Source organism: Vulpes vulpes, chromosome 16, assembly GCF_048418805.1.
Source record: "Vulpes vulpes isolate BD-2025 chromosome 16, VulVul3, whole genome shotgun sequence".
Classification (NCBI taxonomy): Eukaryota; Metazoa; Chordata; class Mammalia; order Carnivora; family Canidae; genus Vulpes; species Vulpes vulpes.
In genome coordinates this window covers 84693232-84716353 of record NC_132795.1, presented here as the reverse complement: position 1 = coordinate 84716353, position 23122 = coordinate 84693232, and the positions used below count along the sequence as shown (strand labels likewise).

Below are 23122 nucleotides of genomic sequence, written 5' to 3'. Positions count from 1 at the left end.
GAAAAGGTAACCCCAAAAAGTTACAGCTTTGTTGTGCTAGAGAATATTAACCAATTTTGTATCTATATTAGCAATCTTGTTCAAGCATTCATTCTTTCAGCCACTGTAAATACCTGGCACTCCCCAATTCTCCTTGGATGAGGCTTACCATCTTGTTGGGTCCCTTGTTAATGAGGAGAATACATCTTCAGACACATGATCACTTTATATTTATTTAATATCTTTAAGCTCTTTAAAAATAACACTCTAAGAGTTTAACCTTCTTAATTTGGCAATGACAATATTGATCTACGAGAAAGGTTAAGTATCTTATTCAAAGTCTCCGTACAAAACAAAAACAAAAACAAAAACAAACCAAAACAAAAAACCCAAAGTCTTCATACTAATTGGGGAAAGAGAACAAGAATGTAGGAGTAAGAAACGTAGGTTGGGAAGAGAGTGCAAACATACCAAGATAAGCAAGATCTAATGTATGACAATGTGGTTCTAGTATAATCCTCTGTTGTGTACCTGAAATCTGCTAAGAGTGGAACTTAAATGTTCCCGACAACAACAAAAATAAATACATAAGTAAATCTGTGAGGTGATGGATGTGTCAATTCAATGCAAGGCGGATACTTTCACAACATGTATGTCTATCAGACCATCACACTGTACACTTTATTTTTTAAATTCATTTATTTATATTAGAGAGAACATGAGAGCACATGACAGAAGGGGGGGGGGGGAGAGGGCGGGCATCTCCAGCAGGCTCCTTGCTGAGGGCAGACCGTGAGGTGGGACTCGGTCTCATGATCCTGAGAACCGTGACCCGAGCCAAAAGGAAGGATCCCACCAGCTTAACCAGCTGCCTCACACCCAGGTGCCCCGACATTGTTTTGATGTTCACCAAAATACTAAAAGGGATTATCTCTGAATAGGTGGGATTTAGGATTTCATTCGCTTTCTTCTTTTTTTTTTTTTAATAGGCTTTAAATTTTGGGATAAATTTAGATCCTAGAAAAGCCGCGGAGAGAATAGAGACTTCCCAAGCGCCCGGCACCGCGCCCCGTCTGGTGTTCACACCCCTGCAGGCTGGAGCAGCTCGCACAGGGCGTTACAGCCAAGCCTCCCGCACGCTGGGCTCCGATCGCAGTTTTTTCCGCTAATGTGCGTTTCTGTTCCAGGATTGCAACCAGCATTCCACGTGGCATCCGGTGATCGTGTCTCCTTAGTCCCTTCTGATCTGTCACGGTCTTTTCTCGTCTCCCAGGACCTTGGCAGCGATGAAGGGTTCCGCTCAGGTAATTTGGAGAACATCCCCCCCTCCTTGGGCACGCGTCTTTGAAAAGCCTAGCAATCACCTCCCTCACACCTCAGCATCAAGGCGGCTCCAGTTCCCCGCCCCGGCGGCAGTAAGTGACCTCCCAGGAAGGGGAGGGTTGCAGAGGCGCCCCCGACCCGCGGCGGACCCCGCGGACGCAACTGCAACGCGCACCCACCACCTCCCGGCCCCCACGAGTTCTGGCCGCCGCAGCTCCTTGGGACTCCGCCGTCCGAATTCCGGGGAGGACCGCTTCCGGCGGCACCGGAAGTCCGAGGGGGGCCGTTTCGGGGACGGACTGGCGAGCCGCATCCCGGCGCCGCAAGGTGATCCCCGCCTTGCTCCTGAATCCCGACGCTCAGCGCCTGACGCGGCCGCCAGGTAAGTGCGGTCCGTTTGCCGGGTGGGCCCCGGGAGGGCGTCTTTTGTTTGGCCTGGAGTGGCAGTGGCACCGCCTGTACACAGCGAGCCCCCGGAAGCCTGTCGGCGGTGCGTGTGAGTCCCGCGAGCCCCGCGCAGGCGTGGCGGGCGCCGTGTTCGCCCCGCGGCCCCCGGGACCCGGGTTCGAGGCCAAGCCACACCAGTCATTTTTTTCTACCGTGACTCCCTTTTACCTTCCAGGTAAATTCCAAGGCCGACAGCGCCCACCGACGCCGCCGAGTGTTGCCCGCATCTCTGTTCAGAGTCCGCGATAAGGAAATCCTGGCTGCGAAAGACCCGGGGGTCAGACAGCTTGGCCTCCAGACCTGCCATTAGCTGGTGGTGTGACATCGGAGAAACCGGGTTCCTTTTCTGTAAAATGAGGAGCTTGGAATAAGTAACAAGTAAGGTTCCTTCCCGTTCTCACACCTGGATTTATTGCCCTTAATGTTATTTTGCTGATTCCTTCCTGTTACCTGTCTGTACTTTGGTTAATCTCCTCGCATTCCATTAACCCGTGCCCTTGTTGAATCTGGTTTTAGATGCATTAAGACATTTTTTCCCCCCTAAAGGAATCCCTTTCCTTGTTAGGCCAGGGACAGGTACCTAAATAAGATTAAAAAAAAAATTTTTTTTTTAAGATTTTATTTATTCATGAGAGACAGAGAGAGAGAGAGAGAGAGGCAGAGGGAGAAGCAGGCTCCATGCAGGGAGCCTGACATGGGACTGGATCCCAGGTCTCCAGGATCACGCCCTGGGCGGAAGCCAGGCGCTAAACCGCTGAGCCACCTGGGCTGCCCCAAATAAGATTTTTAAAATGTGCCATTCTTCAGGTGTTTCATGTGCCTGAGAATCATGAAATTGGAATTTTTTAAGACCGTAAACTCTGAAGGAAGGGACTCTGGCTTATTAAACTCTGAATCGACATATTCTCAAATGTTATGTCTGGAAGGTGGTACTCAGGAAGTGTTTGCTGAGACGGAAACGGGCACATCTACATTATTTTAGTCGCTCCTTTCCTTAGAAGCTAAGAAAGCAAATCTGTAGAAATGGCAGTCCTGAGAGCAGAAAGAAGACTCAAGGAGAAAAATGACTATACTCTTGAGTTCTGGACGATACTATTGAGTTCTGTTGCAGTTTCCTTTCAGGTAACTTTCCTTTCATTCCGAGAATAATATTCAAAAGGCATTATTCAATAGATACTTATTAGGTGCCTTCTTCCCACTCTAAAGCATCTTTTTGGTGGGGAGAGGGAGGTGGAAAGAGGGAAGAATATTGAGGGTTGAAAGAATTCCAAGAAGAGAGCATATGCAAAGGTTCAAAAATTAGATGATAAACTATTAGGGATTACAAGGGGGTCAGAATAATAAAAGCTTGGAGATAGGAGTGAGGGGACAATGAGTAAGAAATGAAGTGAGAGGTTTGCAGAAGGCAGATAATGAGTCCTTAGATAGCATGATTTGAAGTTACACTTGACACTGGAGGTGATGGCCACCCACTGCAGGGTTTTTAGCAAAAAGCTGATGAGTTCAAGTTCGCATTTTAGAAAAATCACTCTAGTTGTGATCTGGTTAGCTGATGTTTCAAGAATGATGAAAAAAAAAAAATCCTGGGCAGCCCCGGTGGCGCAGCAGTTTAGCGCTACCTGCAGCCCGGGGTATGATTCTGGAGAACCGGGATCGAGTCCCACATCAGGCTCCCTCCATGGAGCCTGCTTCTCCCTCTGCCTGTGTCTCTAACTCCCTCTCTCTCTCTCTCTCTCTCTCTCTCTCTCTCTCTCTGTGTGTGTGTCTCTATGAATAAATAAATAAAATCTTAAAAAAAAAATTATAAAAAAAGAAAAAGAAAAAAATCTCTTTGTAAGTTGTATTTCAGTTCTGGCCTGGTAGGAACATTAACGGTGATGGTAATTAACATCTAGAGAGTAGTTAGTATGGAATCCCATCTCTCTAATTAATTGTGCGCTCTTTCAGGGCAGGAACCCAGCTTTACTTATTTTTTTTTTTCCCAGCTTTACTTATTGTTGTAACTCTGGCACAGTGCTTTTCATGGAGTAGATATCCAATTAATATTTGCTAACTTGATTTTAATATTAACCAAAATATTATGTTAAAAATTTTTCCAGGGGCAACATGAACCTGAAGATACTGAAATTGGAGAACTTGCTACGATGTCACGCTGTCTTTAGGCAGCTGCACAGCCTAGGTCAAAGAAGAATGTTAGCACAGTGGAGTCATGCGTTTTCATCTGCTTCTCCCGTGTGGACAGCTCAGCCCTGTGTCTGGCCTTGGCAAACAGACTTGGTCATTGGGGCAGCTTTATCTCAATATAGGCTTCTAGTAACAAAAAAGGTAGTTATAGATTTCTGTCAGTTACTCTGTTATTTGGTCTGAAATGAAAGTGCTAAGACATGAGTAGAAATCCATTTTGCGTGTTTTGTCATTTACAAAATCTTTATTCCTTGCTGCTACACTCCAGGCAGTGAGTCTTTGTGAAAAAGGGATGTTCTAGTTTGTTGTTTAGTAATGCTGATGAATTTGATTACCTGGAAATCAGTATATAATTGTGAATTAGAGGTGGAAGATTGTGGATTTTAGTCTAAGGTTTAACTATCTGTGTGAATATTAGTTGGTAGGAATCAGAGCTGTGATTATGGTAGATATTCCAGAATAAATCTATTGTCACTTAGTTTTTTCTTCCTTCTGTCTACGTCCTGAATTTTTAACAGGAAGAAAGATCACAGAAACCTCCGTTATCTTCAACAAAATCCAAAAAGGAGGTGGAGGTATGGATTGGAATGACTGTTGAGGAACTGGCCAGGGCAATGGAAAAAGACATAGGTGGGTCAGATAATTTTATAAGGAAAAATGTGGGAACATTGAATATTCCCACAATGGAATTTTTATTTGCAATGAGACTAAGACAGTCAAAGATGAAAATGAGACTGGTGGCTTAAAAAGATGTTAAATCATTCCAGTATTTTTCACTTTAGGTCACAAACTCTAGTGTGTTATATCTTAGCTAAATATAGTTCTCTAAGATTTTTCTTTTAATAAAAGTGGAAAAGATTTTCTTCTCTGTACTAACCCTTCTCAGAAATTCTGTAGGTTTATAGAGGAAGTCCAAAGAATGTTTTTGGACTGAGAGACTGTATTTATACTTTCCCTTTGTTGTCTATAATTTCTGACTTTCTTTTTTCACTCATTGCAACAATATCTATAGTGCCAGCAGAAAAATATTTGTAGTAACAACTTTTAATAATACTGTTTTTACTTATAAATGTTTAGCATCATTGTCGTTTTTTTATTCCTTCATTGCACTGTTGGTGTATTTACTACCACTTTAGGATTATTGGAACAGAATTTGAGTTCTCATTATAAATTAACATTAAAATTCATTAAATAAGAAATAGCCTATTATTGTAGCAAAATAAAGTGACAAAGCAGACTCTTGGAAAAAAGAAAAATAATAACTATTATTGAGCTGCTACTATGTACCAGTATTTTATGTATATTAATTCATGTAATTCTCATAGTATACTAGAGATAAGTGTAATTATTATCCCCATTTATTATCCCCGGTTGAGAAACTGTGGCATGGAGAGGATAAATAATTGCCACAGTTAGTATGAGCCAGGTAGAGCCAGGATTTGAATTCAGGGAATATGGCTATCAAGACCATGGTCTTATTCACAGACCAGATTATCTCTCAAGAATTATTATTTTGTAAATTACAGCAGAGATAGAATTTTAATGTATTTCCTACCTGAAAGGGTTACTATTCTCTGTAATGTACATTCTTATAAAGAACAGAAAGTTCACCCAGTCTTGCATTTTTATAACTTTGCAGTTGGATTATGTAATCATTTCATTAGAAAAGTTTAAGAGAACAAATACGTATGGCTGCATCATTGACAGTTTCTCCAAGGAAAACTGTATTGATAGGACTTTATAAATAACATTGGTAGTAGATGTGATTTTTAAGACTTTTATTATTGGCAATTTTCATACATGAAAGCAGAAAGAATGGAGTAATAAGTATAATATATGCACAAGCCAGTGATAATTATTAACATATCCATAAATATTTCTATGTTTATCACTAAAGATACGGATTTTTTTTAAGCTCTATTTATTTATTTTAGAGGGAGAGAGAGAGCAGGAGCAGCACAGATGTGAGGAGGGGCAGAAGGAAAGGGAAAGAGAATTCCAAGCAAACTCCCTGCTGAGTGGGGAGCCAGAGGCAAGTTTGATCCCATGACCCATGAGATCAAGACCTGAGCCAAAATCACAAGGCAGATGCTCAACTGATGGAGCCACCTAGGCTCCTTCCCTCCCTCCACACCCATAACTAATAATTCTTTTGTATTGCTAAATAAACTGTAATTAAAACATAAATTTAATCCTATAGATGGGTGCTCTAGATCCAAAACTGATATGCCATGATTTAAATAAAAGTTATCTATTTGAAGCTTATTTAGTGTTATATTTTCATCTCATTTAAATTAAAGATGGTGAAAATTTTGGGAGCCCCTGAGTGGCTCAGTCAGTTAAACTTGCGACTCTTGATCTCAGCTCAGATCTCAGTTTCAAGGTCGTGAGTTTAAGCCCCGTGTTGGACTCCATGCTGGGCATGGAGCCTACTTAAAAAAAAAAAAAAGGAAGAAGAAGAAGATGGTGACTATTTTTAACTACTATTTTAGCACTGTGAGTAGTTTTTTTTTTTTCCCTCCTCTGGGTAAATTAAAATAACTTCAGATGTAATATTTCTGGTTCAAATGCTTTAGGTACTTTTCTACTTGTAAATATTTGAGATAAAATAATATATTAACATTAAATGCATTTAGTATAGAGGGAAAGAGATTATCTCTGTAGAAGTTATTTTCATAAGTTTAGGATAACCTTGGAAAACTGTAGTTACTGGATTATTAGGGATTTTAGCATTATTAGAAACATAATTCTCCTCATTATAATTTATATGGATTTTCTGTTCTCTGAGTGCATATCCATATAGAAAATTTGTACTGTTTCAGTCTTTTAAACTGTTTTCTTGGGAAAGGATGTGGTGAGGATATATATATAGAAAAGGATATCTTAGCATTATTACAGAGTAGGATCAGTGATGTGTGGGGCTGGCTTGCACCAGTTTTTCAGCCGATTGCTAACTAAGGAAGTAGGTGAGCTGGTAAACATAACCATTACAAAAATTAAATCATAAACAAAGGTAATAAATACTCATTGAACCCCTGCACTCCTAATTCTTTTACTGAGTTTTGCTATTTTCTGTGTTCTTGAGGTTATTTACGCCCATATTCCTATATGGTAGAAATACTATATAATGGTATGCTACTGTGCATCTCTTTCCATCTCTGTGTTTGGTGACTTCATGTTCGTAGCTGAAATCAGCTATAGTGGAAGTTTTTGCACAATGGAAGTTGGGAAATGCTGTAACAATCAGTGAAATTTATTTTTTTCTTTTGAGAGTCTTGTGAGTAAACATTTACCTGCACAGTGGTGAATAGGATATTCTTTATTGTGTAATGTTTTGCTTATTTGAGAATGCCTTTCTCTCTTGTCTGTTTCTCAAAATACATATTTAAAGGGTAATTAAAAGTTAAGAAGCATAAAACTACTTATTTCGTTATCACAGATAAATTCATTTATCATCTACAGGGAAATATGACTGAAATGAAAAAAAAAGTATATTAAATAAAATGCAAAGAAGAACACCAAGTAAATATTTTTCCTATATTTTAAGACTTTTTGGACATCCTAAATGGATAAATAAATAAATAAATAAATAAATTGTACGTATGTATATTCTGAGAAACTCTGTGTGTGTGTGTGTGTGTGTACACAACACACATGCATACAGTTGATCCTTGTTATATGGAGATTTTGTATTGCCCTATTCTCTAAAATGTATTTGTAGCCACCAAATCAGTATTCACAGTGCTTTCACAGTCATTCCTGGACACGTGTGGAGCAGTGAAAATTTGAGTTGCCCAATCACACATTCCTAGCGGAGGTTCAACTAGGTAAATTTCGACCTTCTTGCTTTAGCTCTCATGTTGCAAACAAGGGTCATTTTGTGGCTTAGTGACAACGTTTTCATGTTTTTATCCTTTTTGTTGATTTTGCTGATTAAATTGGCTCTAAGCTGAGTGCTAAAGAAGTGCTGTTTACTAACTGCAAGAAGGCTATCATGTGCTTTACAGAGAAAATACATGAGTTAGACAAACTTTGTTCATGCACCGGTTTTAGGGCTTTTAGCTGTGAGTTGAATGTTACTGAATCAACAGTATATATTAAATAAGGTGTCTTGAAACAGAAACACATAAAACAAAATGTGTGTTGATTGGCTAATGAAGATGTGATCAGGAGCTGAAGGAACCTAACCTTGTATTTCCCCTTGGAGTGATGGTGTAGTAGTTGCTAATTCAGTATTTGTGGTGGGTTTAGGACATACTCACCGTGAATAATGAGAATCAGCTATATATGCACGCACATTATATATGCACATTTATATATGCATGACGTATGTAACCACAAGTTTTCAAAGAACTAGGCTGTGATAAACTGCTCAGTATAAATGTGTACAACATGTAATGTTTTGGTGGCTCAGATGATTCATAAGGTACATAAATATTCAAATGTTTATGAGTGCAGTAATGTCCTTAATATAAATGATCACATGTTAAAGATTATTTTCTTTGACTTTGTTTGTAATTTGTTAACATTAGAAGAATAGCTCACATAGTTATTCTCACTGAGTGTACTGTTTATATATAGACATTTATTAATAGAGGTCACTTTTGTGAACATTTAACTCATGATCCTAAAAGGTCTTATCTATTCCACCCAGATTGTGTATTTGAAGCTTTAATGAACACTGATATTGACATAGATTCACTAGAAGCACACTCACATTTAGATGAAGCGTGGATCAAAGAAGTATTAAAGAAGATGAGGATGAAGTTAAAATGGAGCAAATTAAAACAGGACAAAGTCAGAGAAAATAAAGATGCTGTAAGAAGGTAAAACTTAACCATGTAGGGGGATGGAGACCGTATAGTTTTATTCACATTTTATAACGGAAAGATATACCTTAAATTTTGTTTGTAGTTAAAATGATATGGGAGTATAAACTTTTCTTCAAAGTGTTTAAAACATCATAAAGTATATTTAGGTTATAAAACTCTGCGGGTTGTTTTTCTTAGTTTGCCGAGTGTGTATATTGATCCTGAACTTAAAAATTTTATTCCGTGTGCTTGTTATGAAGATGCCAACTGTACGTGGGCAGTCATTATATATTTTGTCATAGGTCATTCATTAATTGTATTTATGGAAGAGGAAGATATTTATATCTAATGAAAGCCAAATGTTGGGTTTTATTGTTAATGGTAGTTTACAGAGATGACTGCAAACCAATTCACTGGCTATAAAGATATTTAAGAAATGAAACTCCTTTGCTGTTAATTATAGGCCTCAGGCAGATCCAGCTTTATTAATCCCAAGGTCCCCAGTTGTTACTATAATGGGCCATGTTGATCATGGGAAAACGACGTTACTTGACAAACTGCGAAAAACTCAAGTGGCAGCAATGGAAGCTGGAGGCATCACTCAGCACATTGGTGCCTTTCTTGGTATGAACACACATTACCTTACAATGTGCCTGGGAACCCCACATACTATTTTTTTAAACCAAAGTGTCATAATATGAGATAGACAAATTCAAATAAAAGGGAAGCCTAAAGCTTAAAGTCATTGGTCTGATGAAGTATAGAGCAGGTGGTTTCATAAAGCTTATATTGTACATTGTATAAGAAGAAAATTATATTATCTTTTTTATTCTGGCTCATTCTTAGTTTTTTTTGTTTTTTTTTTTAATGAACCTACAATTCTTCAATGCTAGATTGTGATAATGTTGTTAGTAATAATTAAATAACAGCTACCATTTACTGAGCACCTAGCATGTGCCTAGCACTGTGGTGAGCATTTTATTTATATGTTTTATGTTTTTAACCTTCACAACGACATCACAAGGTAGGTATTAATATTCCTACTTATAGATGAGGAGGCTGAGGCTTGTGCAGATTGGATTACTCATTCAAGGTACACAGCTAGTAAGTGGCAAAGCCAAAATTTATACTTGAGGCTGAGTTTGGGCTCAAATCCTTAGCTCCTAACTGTATACTATATTGCCTTTGTTGCTTAAGGCAGTAGTGCAACTGATGTTTGCTAATGAAGGGGAGAATTGCCTATATAGCTGTTGGTCTCCAGATTAGATACCAATTGGTACATTTTTGAAAAGCATATTCTAGAAATAGGAAGAATTTTAGTTTGAATTTATTAATGAAAAGAAAACACTAAAGATTTCACTGTGTTGTTACATTTCTCAGTGTGAAATGATGATCTGTATTGTTCCTGATTAAGGTTAACAGAAGGAATAAATTATTTTAAAGAATTATTGATTCTGTTTGATAATTTCACATATATTCCTTTGTATTAAGAAAGTACATATTTGAGTCCATGGTGTTCTTGGATTTCTGTTTCCACAGTCTCTCTGCCTTCTGGGGAAAGGATAACCTTTCTTGATACTCCAGGACATGCTGCTTTCTCAGCAATGAGAGCCAGAGGCGCTCAGGTCACTGACATTGTTATATTGGTTGTAGCTGCAGATGATGGAGTGATGAAACAAACTGTAGAATCTATTCAGCATGCCAGAGATGCTCAAGGTACCATGTGGCTGACTTAGGTGTCAGGAAGGAAGTAGGTTTTTTTTTTTTTTTTTTTAAAGGATCCAGCATGTAGAGTCACTATTCTGGGGCCCTTTAATCTTCCTGGAAATCCCAGGATTATTATACTTGTGAAGAGATAAGGCTCAAGGACAGTTGAATTGTTTTTCCACAGACATAACTACTAAAAAGGGTGTAGTAGGATTCATGTGTGGACCTGGGATCACAAATACAGTCCTTCCAATACAGTTTACTTACTTGGCATGATGTGAGAATTTAATTATTTTTAAATGACTTTTTAAAAAACCTTTTTATCCTGGAAAATTTGAGTTCTAAAAGTAAGAATAGAATAATGAACTCCTGTGTACCTAAATACACTAGGAGTTGTAATGTGGTGATGTTCCGTTTCTGTTATTCCTTGTTCATTTATTCCCTGGAATTCTTCTCTAAAGAGAAACTTTTCCTTCCTGTCCTTTAAATAAGTTCTTACTTGGTCAAAGGTGTAAAATTGAAACTTTTAGAAAATGGCTTAGCTATCTTCTCGCTTTCTTTTTCATTTAAAAACTGTAGTAATAGCCACCCTCCCACACATATACTTTGTACATTCATTCTTACTCTGATGTAAACCCTATGCCCACTGAGAAAATATCTTGAGATAGCAGAAAATGTACCTGATGGAGAGTACATCCTATTCCCCTAGGTTGGTTGACAAGAGAAAAAAAGAAAGGTTAACAGTCACACTCTAGATCAGTTCTTTTCTTACAGCATGAAAACTAAGAACCAGAGAATGACAGGAACTGCCTCCAGTTACACTTACTTTTCATCATGTCCACATTGGGAATCTGGCCTTTTAGTTTCCAGGGTTACTCTTTTTCCTTTTTAATTCCTCAAAACTGTCTTTGTGGGATGGACTATGTTCTTAATGATTTGAGGGACTATAACAAAAGGAAGAGAGTGATAAATTTGTCAGGGATTCCCATAACAAAGCAGGTGGTTGTGATAGGGTAAATTTCTTACAAGCATGCTTCCTATACCTAATTCTTCTAATTCTCTTGTCTTTGTTAAATTTTAGCTTATCCATATGCAATGTAATTTTTCTAATAGTACGTTGTGGATTGTATAACTTTTTTGTGTCTGTTTTCAATTTCTTTTGATACCTGAGAAAATTGCAAAAGTTGTTGAAACTCAACCAGAGAATTATCTCCTAGCATTTTATGTGATTTCTCTAAAGGGAGGGTATGTTTAATATTGACAAGTAGATTATATGATTATTTGGTTCATTCATTATGCAAATGTTTATTGAGAATCTACTATGAGTTAGTCACTAAAGTAAGTGTGTATGAATGAAGAGTTGCTGTAAATCCTAAGAGAAAGTTTACAACAATGCTCCTTTGTGTCACTCCAGGGTGAGATGTTAGGCTTTAACAATGACTTAATAGCTCCTGGAAAGAAGAGGCAAATGATCTAGTGGTTTAGTATTAGATGAGAATCTTATCTTGATTTTTTTTTCTGGAGATTATCTTTAGTATAGTTGCTGATCTTACATGCAGGTTTAAAGATAGGTCTTTCTTTACTCAAAATGTTGTGTTTTGTTTGTTTATTATCATCTTAGGTATCTATTCTTAACTCAGAATCTGTTTATAATGATAGTTTTGACATTTCACATCCAGAATCCTTTATGTGCAGAAAGCAGTGTAGGGAGTGTCTAAAGCAGGGTTTTTTTTTTTTTTTTTTTTTTTTTTTTTTTTTTTTTTTTTTTTTTTTTTTTAGATCTCTTAGTTTAGTACATCTACTGAGTAAAGAGAAAGCCAGAAAAGATTGATGCTTTTCATTGTCAATACCTGGAGTTGAAGGTGTCCTCATCTGCACTCATTTTACCTGTCTTTCAGTTCCTATCGTACTTGCCATAAACAAATGTGACAAAGCTGAGGCTGATCCTGAAAAAGTGAAGAAAGAACTGCTAGCTTATGATGTGGTGTGTGAGGATTATGGAGGCGATGTCCAAGCAGTGCACATCTCTGCAGTCACGGTAAATGCAGGCACTTAGGAGCTGATATGTTCAGATGGGCCTGTTGTATATAATGCACGTGGTGCACATAAACAGCATTTTGATACATACAATTTCTGTTGTTTAAAAATCCTTTGTAGTATTAGGCAAAGCTGGTATCGTTGTCTTGGTTTGGCAGATTAGAAATTAGGCTCAGAAAGGTCAGTCACCAGTCCAGGGTTACATAGCTGATCAAGTCCAGACCTAATGCATTTCTTATTGTGAGATACTTAAGAATGGGAACAAATGATAAATGATGTGGATAGGGTGATAGTAAGCTGCTGAAGACTGTTTTAAGCAGAAATGAAATCTAATTTATAGTAAGTACTTGTTTTTATAGTGAAAAAACATAGAAAAGGTCTTAGGGTATTTAGTGAGGATTTAAACAAAAATTTCACTAATACAAAGATAAAACATTTGAGTTCAGTTTGTTATTGATTGATTCAGTGTTTTTATGAATTAGATTGCTGTAGGTTTTATGTTATTTATGGTGAATTCCATTTTCTTTTAAATTCCTTTTCTTTCAAATGACCAATCATTCTTTTCTAATTGAAATGGTCTTTTATGATTGAAATTTTTCTTTTCTGATTCTTTTTGATTGAAAAACACCTGCTTTGTGACATCATTTTCCAGTTCTCTTATAAGCAGTTTGCTGCTAAGTAACAATTTCGTTTTTTGACCATTCTTACCATATTCCATGGTTTATGCATAATATATAATACTTTATTTTCCTCATCATTCACTGAAGGGATGGTACTATATTTGGCCACCTCCCTCTTGTTAAGTCTCATTTTATCTTTAGATTTCCTAAATTTGTTACCTCTAAAATGCTCACTAATCATGCCTCCATCAATAGTAAAGCCATGTCTCTTTTTCTGTGAAATTCATAACATGCCACCTTGTTTTATCTTTCCACTATACCTCAATTGCCCTTGCACTCTGAAAGCTATATGACAAGATTAAAACATTTGAAGACATGATCACCTTTTCTGCCCAGATATCAGGAGATGCTGCTTAGGCAAACTTGGAGGCATGGCAGAGATGATTCCTGGGAAATGGAAGCAATTGGGAGGAAGTGGCAGGAAGTACGATGAATCCTTTTTTTCCAAGTAGAGATAGAGGACCCTTGATGCAAAGAAATACTCCAGTTCTGCTTTGCAGAGCAGCATTTCGTAAATTGAAATAGATACTAGTAATAAGTGGATGAGTGAGTAGAGTATTTCATCAGCTTTGTTTACACTTGTCTCCATTGTTTTATACTCTGACAACTGAGCCATCTCTTAGCTGACGCAGAGAATGGAAAAGTCCCTTGCATACCAGTTCCAGTTCCATTGCTACTTAATCAGCTGTGTGATCTTGGAGCCCTAGAAAGCATAGTGAACATAGATCATTAAAGGTGAAACAATCATCTAATCTAGCTTCCTCATTTTACAGTTGAGAAAAGGAGGTTGAGGGAGGTGAAGTGATTCTTCAAGGTTGCACAGCTCGGTGATTACAGAGTGTGTCTTAGAGTCTAGTCTGTACTTTTTCTCCTTATTTATTTGACAAGAGTAAGTAATGTTTGGTTTACTTATTTTATAGCATTCTTAAGTTGGTCAAATGAAATAATAGATATGAAATCTTCAGTTAGATAGAACTTCAAATGCAAAGTAGCAATGTAAAGAAAGTGAGAGGAAGAAGATACAATTACAGAGACAGATGGAGGAGAGAGAATGAATGAAGTATTTATAAAAGGGTATTAACAAGTACCAATAATGTCAATGCTTTTAATAAAATAGCTTTTCTAAAAAAAAATAAAAATAAAAATAAAAAAATAGCTTTTCTTCCTTGATAGACCTATCCCTGGATCAGGTTTTCTGCTTTTCTTTGCTTTGTTCTTTCCTGCCTTCCTCCCTCCCTTCCTCCTTTCCTTGCTTCCTTTCTAATTGGATGATTCATAATTTTAATACTTAAAGAGAAAAGTATAATATAACTGTGAAGGATTATTTGGCTTTCTGACCCTGATATTTAAATTTCAGATAATATTTTATTATTGTATATTAAAGCCTTTTTGTTGTTGTTGAAGGGTGATAATCTGATGGCTTTGGCAGAGGCAACGATTGCTTTGGCAGAAATGTTAGAATTGAAAGCAGACCCCACTGGTCCAGTAGAAGGAACAGTAATAGAATCTTTCACAGACAAAGGAAGAGGGTAGGACTGTTAAAATGCTTGCTTTTTAATAATTATTTTTGTTGTTTTTGTGACTTAATTAAATAAGTATTATTTTTATTGTATATTATTATTATTAGACATGAACAGTATTTTCAAAGCATTTGTTTTGAAAAGGATTTATTGCACTAGCACACAGAACACAAAAATGCAGTTATCGGTAGACCATAGCAACTATCTGTATGTATCTACTAGTCTTAGATGAGGTGAGTAGTCCAGTTTGCTTGAATTTTTTCCCCACTGGTTTTACTGGATTGGTAAATAAAGCTGTATAGACCAACAAATTGGAATGAAATAGCAATTTTTGCATTTTAGGATTCCTAAATTCTTTATGTCCTTACTCATTAATATAATATATAGGAAGGTCTTTGCATTGCTCTTCTCTTCTTTAATTTTTCTCCCTATCAGCAAAATGTTTCACTGCTTAACAAATTAGTTACAGAAAGAGGATTAGGATTCTCAGAACACGCAGCTATCTGCAGCCTTCACTATCATTAGCTTGTAAGAACTAGTTTTTGTTTTTCCTATTTTATTTTATTTTTTTTAAGATTTTATTTATTTATTCATGATAGTCACAGAGAGAGAGAGAGAGAGAGAGAGGCAGAGACACAGGCAGGGGGAGAAGCAGGCTCCATGCAGGGAGCCCGACGTGGGACTCGATCCCAGATCTCCAGGATCGCGCCCTGGGCCAAAGGCAGGCGCTAAACCGCTGCGCCACCCAGGGATCCCTGTTTTTCCTATTTCCTATTTTTAAAAAGTGTGATAAAAGAAGCATAACATTAAATTTACCACCTTAACCATTCTTCCATTCTTAAGTGTATAGATCAATAGGATTGAATATATTCACATTGTTATACAAAAGATCTCTAGAACTTTCTAATCTTGTAAAACTGAAGCCCTTACACCCATAATTTCCCCTCCTACCTCTCCCCAACCCTTAGCAACTATCTTTCAATACTCTTTTTCTATGATTTTGACTACTTTAGACACTTCGTATGAATAGAATCATACAGTGTTTGTCCTTTTTGGCTGGCTTATTTCACTTAGCATAATGTTCTTGAGTTAAGTTCATTCATGTTGGAGCATATGACGGCTTTCCTTTTTTTAAAGCTTGCATGATTTTCCATTGTGTGTATATACTGCATTATCTCTGTTCTTCAATTGATAGACATTTGGTTTGCTTCTACCTTTTGGCAATTAAGTAGAAATATTTCTGTAGTGAAAAAGTGCTTGAGAAATTTAGCCCTTGTGTACATATTATATATATTTAAGGCTCATAAAGATCTTTGCTCTACTTAAGAAAGTGTTCTTAGATTCTGATTATGTCAGTAAGAATATATACATTTATTTTCATTTTAGTCCCGTTACTACAGCTATAATTCAAAGAGGAACTTTGAGGAAAGGCTCGATTCTGGTTGCTGGAAAGAGTTGGGCAAAAGTACGCTTGATGTTTGATGAGAATGGAAAACCAATCCAAGAGGCCTATCCCAGCATGCCAGTGGGAATTGTAGGCTGGAGAGACCTCCCTTCTGCAGGAGATGAAATTCTTGAAGTAGAATCTGAGGTATATCAAGCTTAATTCCTATATATTAGATATGATTCGGTGATTATAAATATTAATCTACAGTGTTATACCAAGTAAGTATATTTATGTTAACAAATAGTTGTAGACTATAAGGGCCTATGAGAGGCTAATAATGCCATTTTAGAATTTGGCTATAGAATTATTTTAAATTTGAGGTAATATTTTTAAATTAGATCAGCTGTTATACACAAAATCCCCAGATTAAAGTTTTATAAAAATTTCCTGAAATTTATGGAATTAGTAGCTTCATGTATGAATTAAGAAAGCTAAAGTTGGGGAAAAACACAAAGCTTTTAACCCATAAGTGACTGGTTTTATTTAGTTAAATAATACCTGTTTTTTTCCCTGTGAAGCCAAGGGCACGTGCAGTTGTTGACTGGAGGAAGTATGAGCAAGAACAGGAGAAAAATAAAGAGGATCTGAAAATAATAGAAGAAAAGCGAAAGGAACACCAGGAAGCACATCACAAAGCCCGTGAGAAGTATGGCACTTTGCACTGGAAGGAGAGATCATTTCTAAAGTATCAAGAGAAAAAGGAACAAAAACTTTTAAAGCCAAAAGAGAAAGAAGAAAGGGATTCACCTGTACTTCCTATAATTATTAAAGGTGACTTTGGAAAAAATTTACTTTACGCTCATTTCTGGAATATATGTATTTCTTAATTCTCACAATTAATTTGGGCCATTAAATTTAAGCTAAAAATAGTTTGGCATTTAGAGGGAGTCTTTTTTTTTTAAGATTTTTTTTTGAGAGAGAGCATGTTGGAGAGGGGCAGAAAGAAACTTCAGCAGACTCTGCACTGAACGCAGAGCCCAGCATAGGGCTGGATCCCACAACCCATGATCCCAGGAGATCATGACCTGAGCCAAAACCAAGAGTCAGACACTTAACTGACTGTGCCAACCAGGTGCCCCGGGGGAGATTTTTTTTTTTTTTTAATTGAGGTATAATTGACATACAATATTATGTGAGTGTCAGGTATACAACATAATGATTTGATATTAGTATATATTGCAAAATGACCACCACAGTTAAGTCTAGTTAACATCTATCACCATACATAATTACAAAACATTTTTTTCTTGTGATGAGAACTTTTAAGATCCACTCTTTTAGTAACTTTCAAATGCTCTTATTAACTATAGTCACTAGACTGTATGTTACATCCTCATGACTTACACATTTTATAACTGGAAGTTTGTACCTTTGCCCTCCTTCAAACTTTTTGCACACCCCTCACTGGGGGAGATTTTTTGTTGTTGTTTAAAGATTTTCTTTATTTATTCATGACAGACACAGAGAGGCAGAGACATAGATGCGGTACTCAATCCCAGGACCCTGGGATCATAACCTGAGCCAAAGACAGACGTTCAGTCACTGAGCCACTCAGGCATTGCACTGGGGGAAATTTTTAATAAATATTTTTCTTGCTGATTTTGTTGTAAATGTATGTTCGGTTCATTAAACTTTATTAAATTAAATAGATATTTATAATGCTAAACCTAATTCCAAGTGGATTTAGTGGTAAATGGCATTCCTGTTATGGCTTTAGATAGATTTGTGTCGTTTTTGTGTTTGTTAATGCCTCTTAAAACCAGTCATTTTAAACTTTTGCTGCATTTAGGTGATGTTGATGGTTCCGTTGAGGCCATTGTGAACATTATGAGTACCTATGACGCTTCACATGAGTGTGAACTCCAATTAGTACACTTTGGTGTGGGTGATGTCAGTGAAAATGATGTTAACCTTGCTGAAACATTTCATGGTAAGAATTCTCTTTCCTTTTTGTTTAACTGTGTTCCTCAGAACACACTGTGAACCATTTGCTTCTGTCTTTTGTTGCTTGGCTAGTTGACCTGCCATTTACCCTTATGAACATCCCCTTCTTGCTGTAGTTGAGCCCCAGCCATGGAGCCAAATGGGATGTGCAGTATTGCAGCCATAGCTCCGCTCATTTCACTGCACTGCAACCTTGAGCAACTCTTTCATACCCTTGTTTTTCCTTTTTTTTTTGAAGATACTGTCCTCTGCCCCCTCCAAGCTCCCCACCCAATCCAAGATTAGTTCTCTGTATCTTTTATTTAGACTTTTGAATGCTCCTAACATTGTTATCAGCTTGTTCAGTACTTTATCTTATTTTTGTCTATTTTCTATTAATTGGTAATTTTACAAATCCTGTCTTAGATTAAAAGCTATTTTTAGCTTTAGTGTATGTGCTGCCAAAGCAAGCACTGATTTTAGCTTTAAATACATAAGAAGGCAAGGGGACTATTTATTAGTTGAACTTACATACAAAAAGGTGACTCACGACTGTCACTTTAATGAAGTCACCTAGCAAAGCACCAACATTTTGAGTGATTAATGAATCACTTAGGTACTTCATGATTGGACTTGATTAGAATTAAATGTTGGGGTGACTGGATGGCTCAGTTGGTTAAGCATCCACCTTTGGCTCAGGTCATGTTCCTGGGGTCCTGGGATACAGCCCCATGTTAGGCTCCCTGCTCAGTGAGGAGCCTGCTTCTCCCTCACTCTCTGTCCCTCTCCCAGCTCCTTCTCTCTCTCTCTCTCTCTCTCAAATAAATAAATAAAATCTTTAAAAAAAATAGAATTAGATGTTACCTCTACTACTGAAAAGGTATTTTCTGTAATGCTAATTCCAAGTATTTTCTAGGCACTGATTAGCCTAGCACTTTGTTATGTAATGTAGATAGTGTTTTGAATGATTTCTTAATGATAAGACTTTGAAGGTGGTTGTGTTTTTCTGTCAGCATTGCCTTGTTTCACTTATTTAAGGCAAGAGTGTTTTTTTATTTCCTTTTTTATTTCCTCCAAAGTATTTGTAGTTATTTTTTTTAAGAAGATTTATTTATTTATTTAAGAAAGAGAGTGAGCAAGGGGAGAGGCAGGGGGAGGAGAGAAGCAGACTCCCTGCTAAGGGCAGGACTCCATCCCACCACCCTGAGATCCTGATGGGAGCCAAAATTAAGAATCAGACAGACACTCAACATACTGAGCCATCCAGGCGCCCCTAAATACGTTATTCTTTGGTAAAATGGTTAGCTCCAGGGAACTTCTTTCATTTCTTAAATAACTTTTGAACTTTACCAATTAAATAACTATTATTGTGCATCTTTTGGCCAGTTGAATACTTATGAATAAACCACAAAAAGTTGTAGACAATAAGATTATAATTTAGTAATACAATTGTTATTAAAACAATGTAATAATGTTTTACCCCTAATCAGTTTTTTCTTATTTCTCTGGTATAAAAACCAAAGTTTTGTTTAGAATGCTGCCTTGCATACTATGGGCACTTTTGTCTCTTAAATAGTTGGATTTAAAAATTGTGAAGAAATTTTCCTTATTAAACAAGGCATAGTAGAATTTATAAAATCCTTGTAATTTGAAAATATGCTAGTTTCCTGGGAAAATTATAGAATTTCTCCTCTCCTCTACTCGCTTTTAATTTACATAGAAGGAAATAAGACAATTTAGATTTAAGTTGCTGCTTGAAAGAAAAGTGTTTATTTAATGCAATATTTGTGCTACTTTATCGATCGTTTGTCTGCTTGCCAGGTGTTATATATGGCTTCAATGTGAATGCGGGCAATGTTATCCAGAAGTCTGCTGCAAAAAAAGGAGTAAAAATTAAGCTTCACAAAATCATTTACCGTCTGATTGAAGATGTGCAGGAGGAACTGAGCTTCAGATTGCCCTGCACTGTGGAAGAGAATCCAATAGGTGCGTGTTTACTGAATGTTAAACATTCATATCTTAGGTGCTATAAATGACATTTGCAAGCAAAGTATAGCCTTGTGTTCTAGAAAAAAAATGACTACTGTAGATCTATTCAGTCTAACTTCATCTTTATGCCTGCCATCTGCAACGTGTTATACTTCTGCCCTGAGGGATACAAAGGCAAATAAGGCGGTAAGAACTTGTCCTAAAGTTTAGACATCAACAACCGATTGTAGTACAAATTAGACTGGGATGGGAGGGATAAAGATTATTTATGTTGTGGAAGGAGCCATTGATTTTATTTTTAAAAGATTTTATTTACTTATTCATGACACACACGCAAACACACAGGCAGAGACATAGGCAGAAGGAGAAGCAGGCTCCCTGTGGGGAAGTCTGATGTAGGACTCTATCCCAGGACCCTGGGATCACAATCTGAGCCAAAGGCAGACTCAGCCACACAGGTACCCAGGAGCCATTGATTTTTGTCCTGGAAGCTGGCAGAGAAATCCACCATGACAAGAAAGTTTACTTTAAAGTATCACATATTTACATTTTTGCTTTCTAGCATATCCCTTAGCCAGATGGAAGCCTAAATGTATTTGAGATGGATTGAATCATTTTATCTGTTCTTGTGGCCCAGAGATTTTAATATTTTTCGGGCCTGCTAAACATGACCATAGTTTTATATATTCTTGCACAAATTGGAAAACTTTTGAGTCCTACAAGGGTTTCTAGGAACCAAATAACACGTCAGTAAATGGTATGTGATAGTGTGTGATAGTAATCGTTGTAAAATTAAATTTTAAGTGAAAAATTAAGTTACAGAATTAGTACTCTTAAATGGATATAAATTACTAATGGGGAGATTAAAAATAAGTCAGGTAACAACAGATGATCTCTTTGAGAAAATACATTGAGGGATAGCTGAAAACCAGGTTTTTAATGGAGCAGACAGTAAACTGTTCTCTTCTAGTGCATTTTATTCAGCTGAAAAACATGAATTCCACTTTTCTTCATTCTTTTGGGAAACGTGTTTTTGCAATTTTCTTTTCCAACAAAACCCAGGCATTTCACGTTTCTAATAGTGGTCAGGAAAATAAAGTTGGCAGAGTCAAAGAAAACCTGAACTTCTTTCAATGCATGAGTTTGTTTTTTCACACTTTTTGTGCAGAATGTGTGAAATTATGTGTTTTTCAGAATCTTATTTTCTGTGCACTCAATATTCTCTTCTTTCTTAAGGTGAGGCTTCTATACTAGCTACCTTCACTGTAACAGAAGGAAAGAAAAAAGTTCCTGTGGCCGGCTGCAGAGTCCAAAAGGGACAGTTAGAAAAACAAAAAAAATTTAAGTTAATCCGTAACAGAGATGTTATTTGGAAGGGTAAGCAACATCACAATTTGTTTCTAATTGACATCTGATCCAGTCACCAAAACCTGCTAATTCTGTGTCATCATCTGAAATCTGGCTTGCATTCCCATTTCCTGGTTCAGGCCATTCCTTCTTATGAACTCAAATGTGGTCTCGACAGGCTTCCTCCCTTACAAATTCTGATAGTCTAATAATAACCTATAATGATAATCCTGATAAATCAGTAATCTAAGTTTTAGGCTTCTAAAAATTGGCCCCAAACCACCTTTCCAGCTCTGTATTCTAGACTTTTCTCCAGCATATTTGTTTACCTCCATTCTTTAACTTGACCTTTTGCCTGCAGTCTTTTACAAGGTTTATCTCATGTAAGTCCTGAGTATAATGCCATCCTCTGCAGTTAGCCTACCTTTGAAATGGGATATTTAGTTATCTTTTGCTATAAACCAAATCTTAGTTTACAGCAAACCTTTTGTCTTTGGTTTCCCTAGTGTTTAGTTCCATCATATAACATGATAGTACTATAAAACTTAGAGTTCTCAGTGTTTTTACTACCAGACAACGTAGCACTTAGTAGGTATTATTTGTTGAATATATTATGTACCTTGGTTTTTTTTGTATTTTCTTAAGGTTCATTAACCTCATTGAAACACCATAAAGATGATACTTCAGTCATCAAAAGTGGAATGGACTGTGGTCTCAGTTTGAGTGAAGAAAAGATAGAATTTAAAGTGGGAGATGAAATTATTTGTTATGAAGAAAAAGAAGTTCCAGGCAAGACTTCTTGGGATCCAGGATTTTAAAATTATATTAAAAATGTAAATAAGTAAGGAGGTGCCCAACTGGCTCAGTTGGTAGAACATGTGACTCTTGGGCTCAAAGTTCAAACCCCATGCTGGGCAGAGATTACTTCAAAAAATAAACTGAAAAATGTAAACACGTCTTGCTTAATTATAGAGAACAACTAGTTTACCAAGTGTTAACATGGTTAACTTGTCAAAATGCTACAGAAATAGGAAACCTTATTTAAGGATGATGCCTCCAAGGAAGTAGAAATCTTGGAAAGAATTTTATAAGAGAATTTATTGGTATGCCATTGAATGTAATAATTTTTATATTAAACTTCAACTGCATGTTTTAGTTGAGTGTTACCAAGATAAGCAAACCTCCCTGAATTAGGTGATGGGCAAAAAAATATTGTGCCAAATACTGCCTGAAACTATTTCTCAATGTTAATAGTACTAGTGAACAAAGTGTTTAAAATTCCCAAGATTTCACACTCAACATTGAAGGTTCACTTGTACTGTGGACAACATATATCCCAGCCAAACCCCAGGGACTCAGGATGACTTCTTGGAGTACTGAACGCTTAGCCTTTACATTGATTATATATGAAATAAATGGTCATAGTCTTTGTTTAGGGAAGACCTGTAACACCAATTCATACAAATCAGTGTTTCTCAAAGTGGGGATGGAGGGGCAGCTCTCCCCTTCCCACCACCCCAGGGATCTTTTGTCAAGTCTGGGTATACCTGGTAGGAATAGGTCTGTGCTACTGGCATCAGTTGGGTACAGGCCATGATGCACAGGACAGCCTTTCACAACAGAATTATCTAGTCCAAAATTTTAATAGTGCTGACATAAAAAACTGATAGAAACGTAAGCTGGTTTGTATCTATAGTTGATATTAAATACAATCCTAATTCTTCTGCA

The 23122-nt window shown here is 36.9% G+C and overlaps 1 protein-coding gene across 4 annotated transcripts; it reads left to right on the top strand.

Moving 5' to 3' along the window:
* The first annotated feature begins 1086 nt into the window (after positions 1 to 1086).
* Positions 1087 to 22346, top strand: MTIF2 (mitochondrial translational initiation factor 2). Of its 4 annotated transcripts, XM_025992662.2 has the most exons (15): positions 1087 to 1684; positions 1925 to 2127; positions 3849 to 4074; positions 4452 to 4563; positions 8588 to 8759; positions 9208 to 9368; positions 10284 to 10460; positions 12350 to 12489; positions 14573 to 14697; positions 16075 to 16279; positions 16654 to 16906; positions 17925 to 18065; positions 19880 to 20044; positions 21284 to 21424; positions 22040 to 22346. In XM_025992662.2, exons 3-15 carry the CDS (start codon positions 3856 to 3858, stop codon positions 22210 to 22212), a joined length of 2184 nt encoding a protein of 727 aa, XP_025848447.1. In that variant the 5' UTR covers positions 1087 to 1684; positions 1925 to 2127; positions 3849 to 3855; the 3' UTR covers positions 22213 to 22346. The 4 variants fall into 4 exon arrangements, with proteins under 4 accessions (XP_025848447.1, XP_072598060.1, XP_025848448.1 ...); XM_072741959.1 differs by lacking the exon at positions 9208 to 9368 and having other exon boundaries at positions 1187 to 1684; XM_072741958.1 differs by lacking the exon at positions 4452 to 4563 and having other exon boundaries at positions 1579 to 1684.
* The last annotated feature ends 776 nt before the right edge of the window (positions 22347 to 23122 follow it).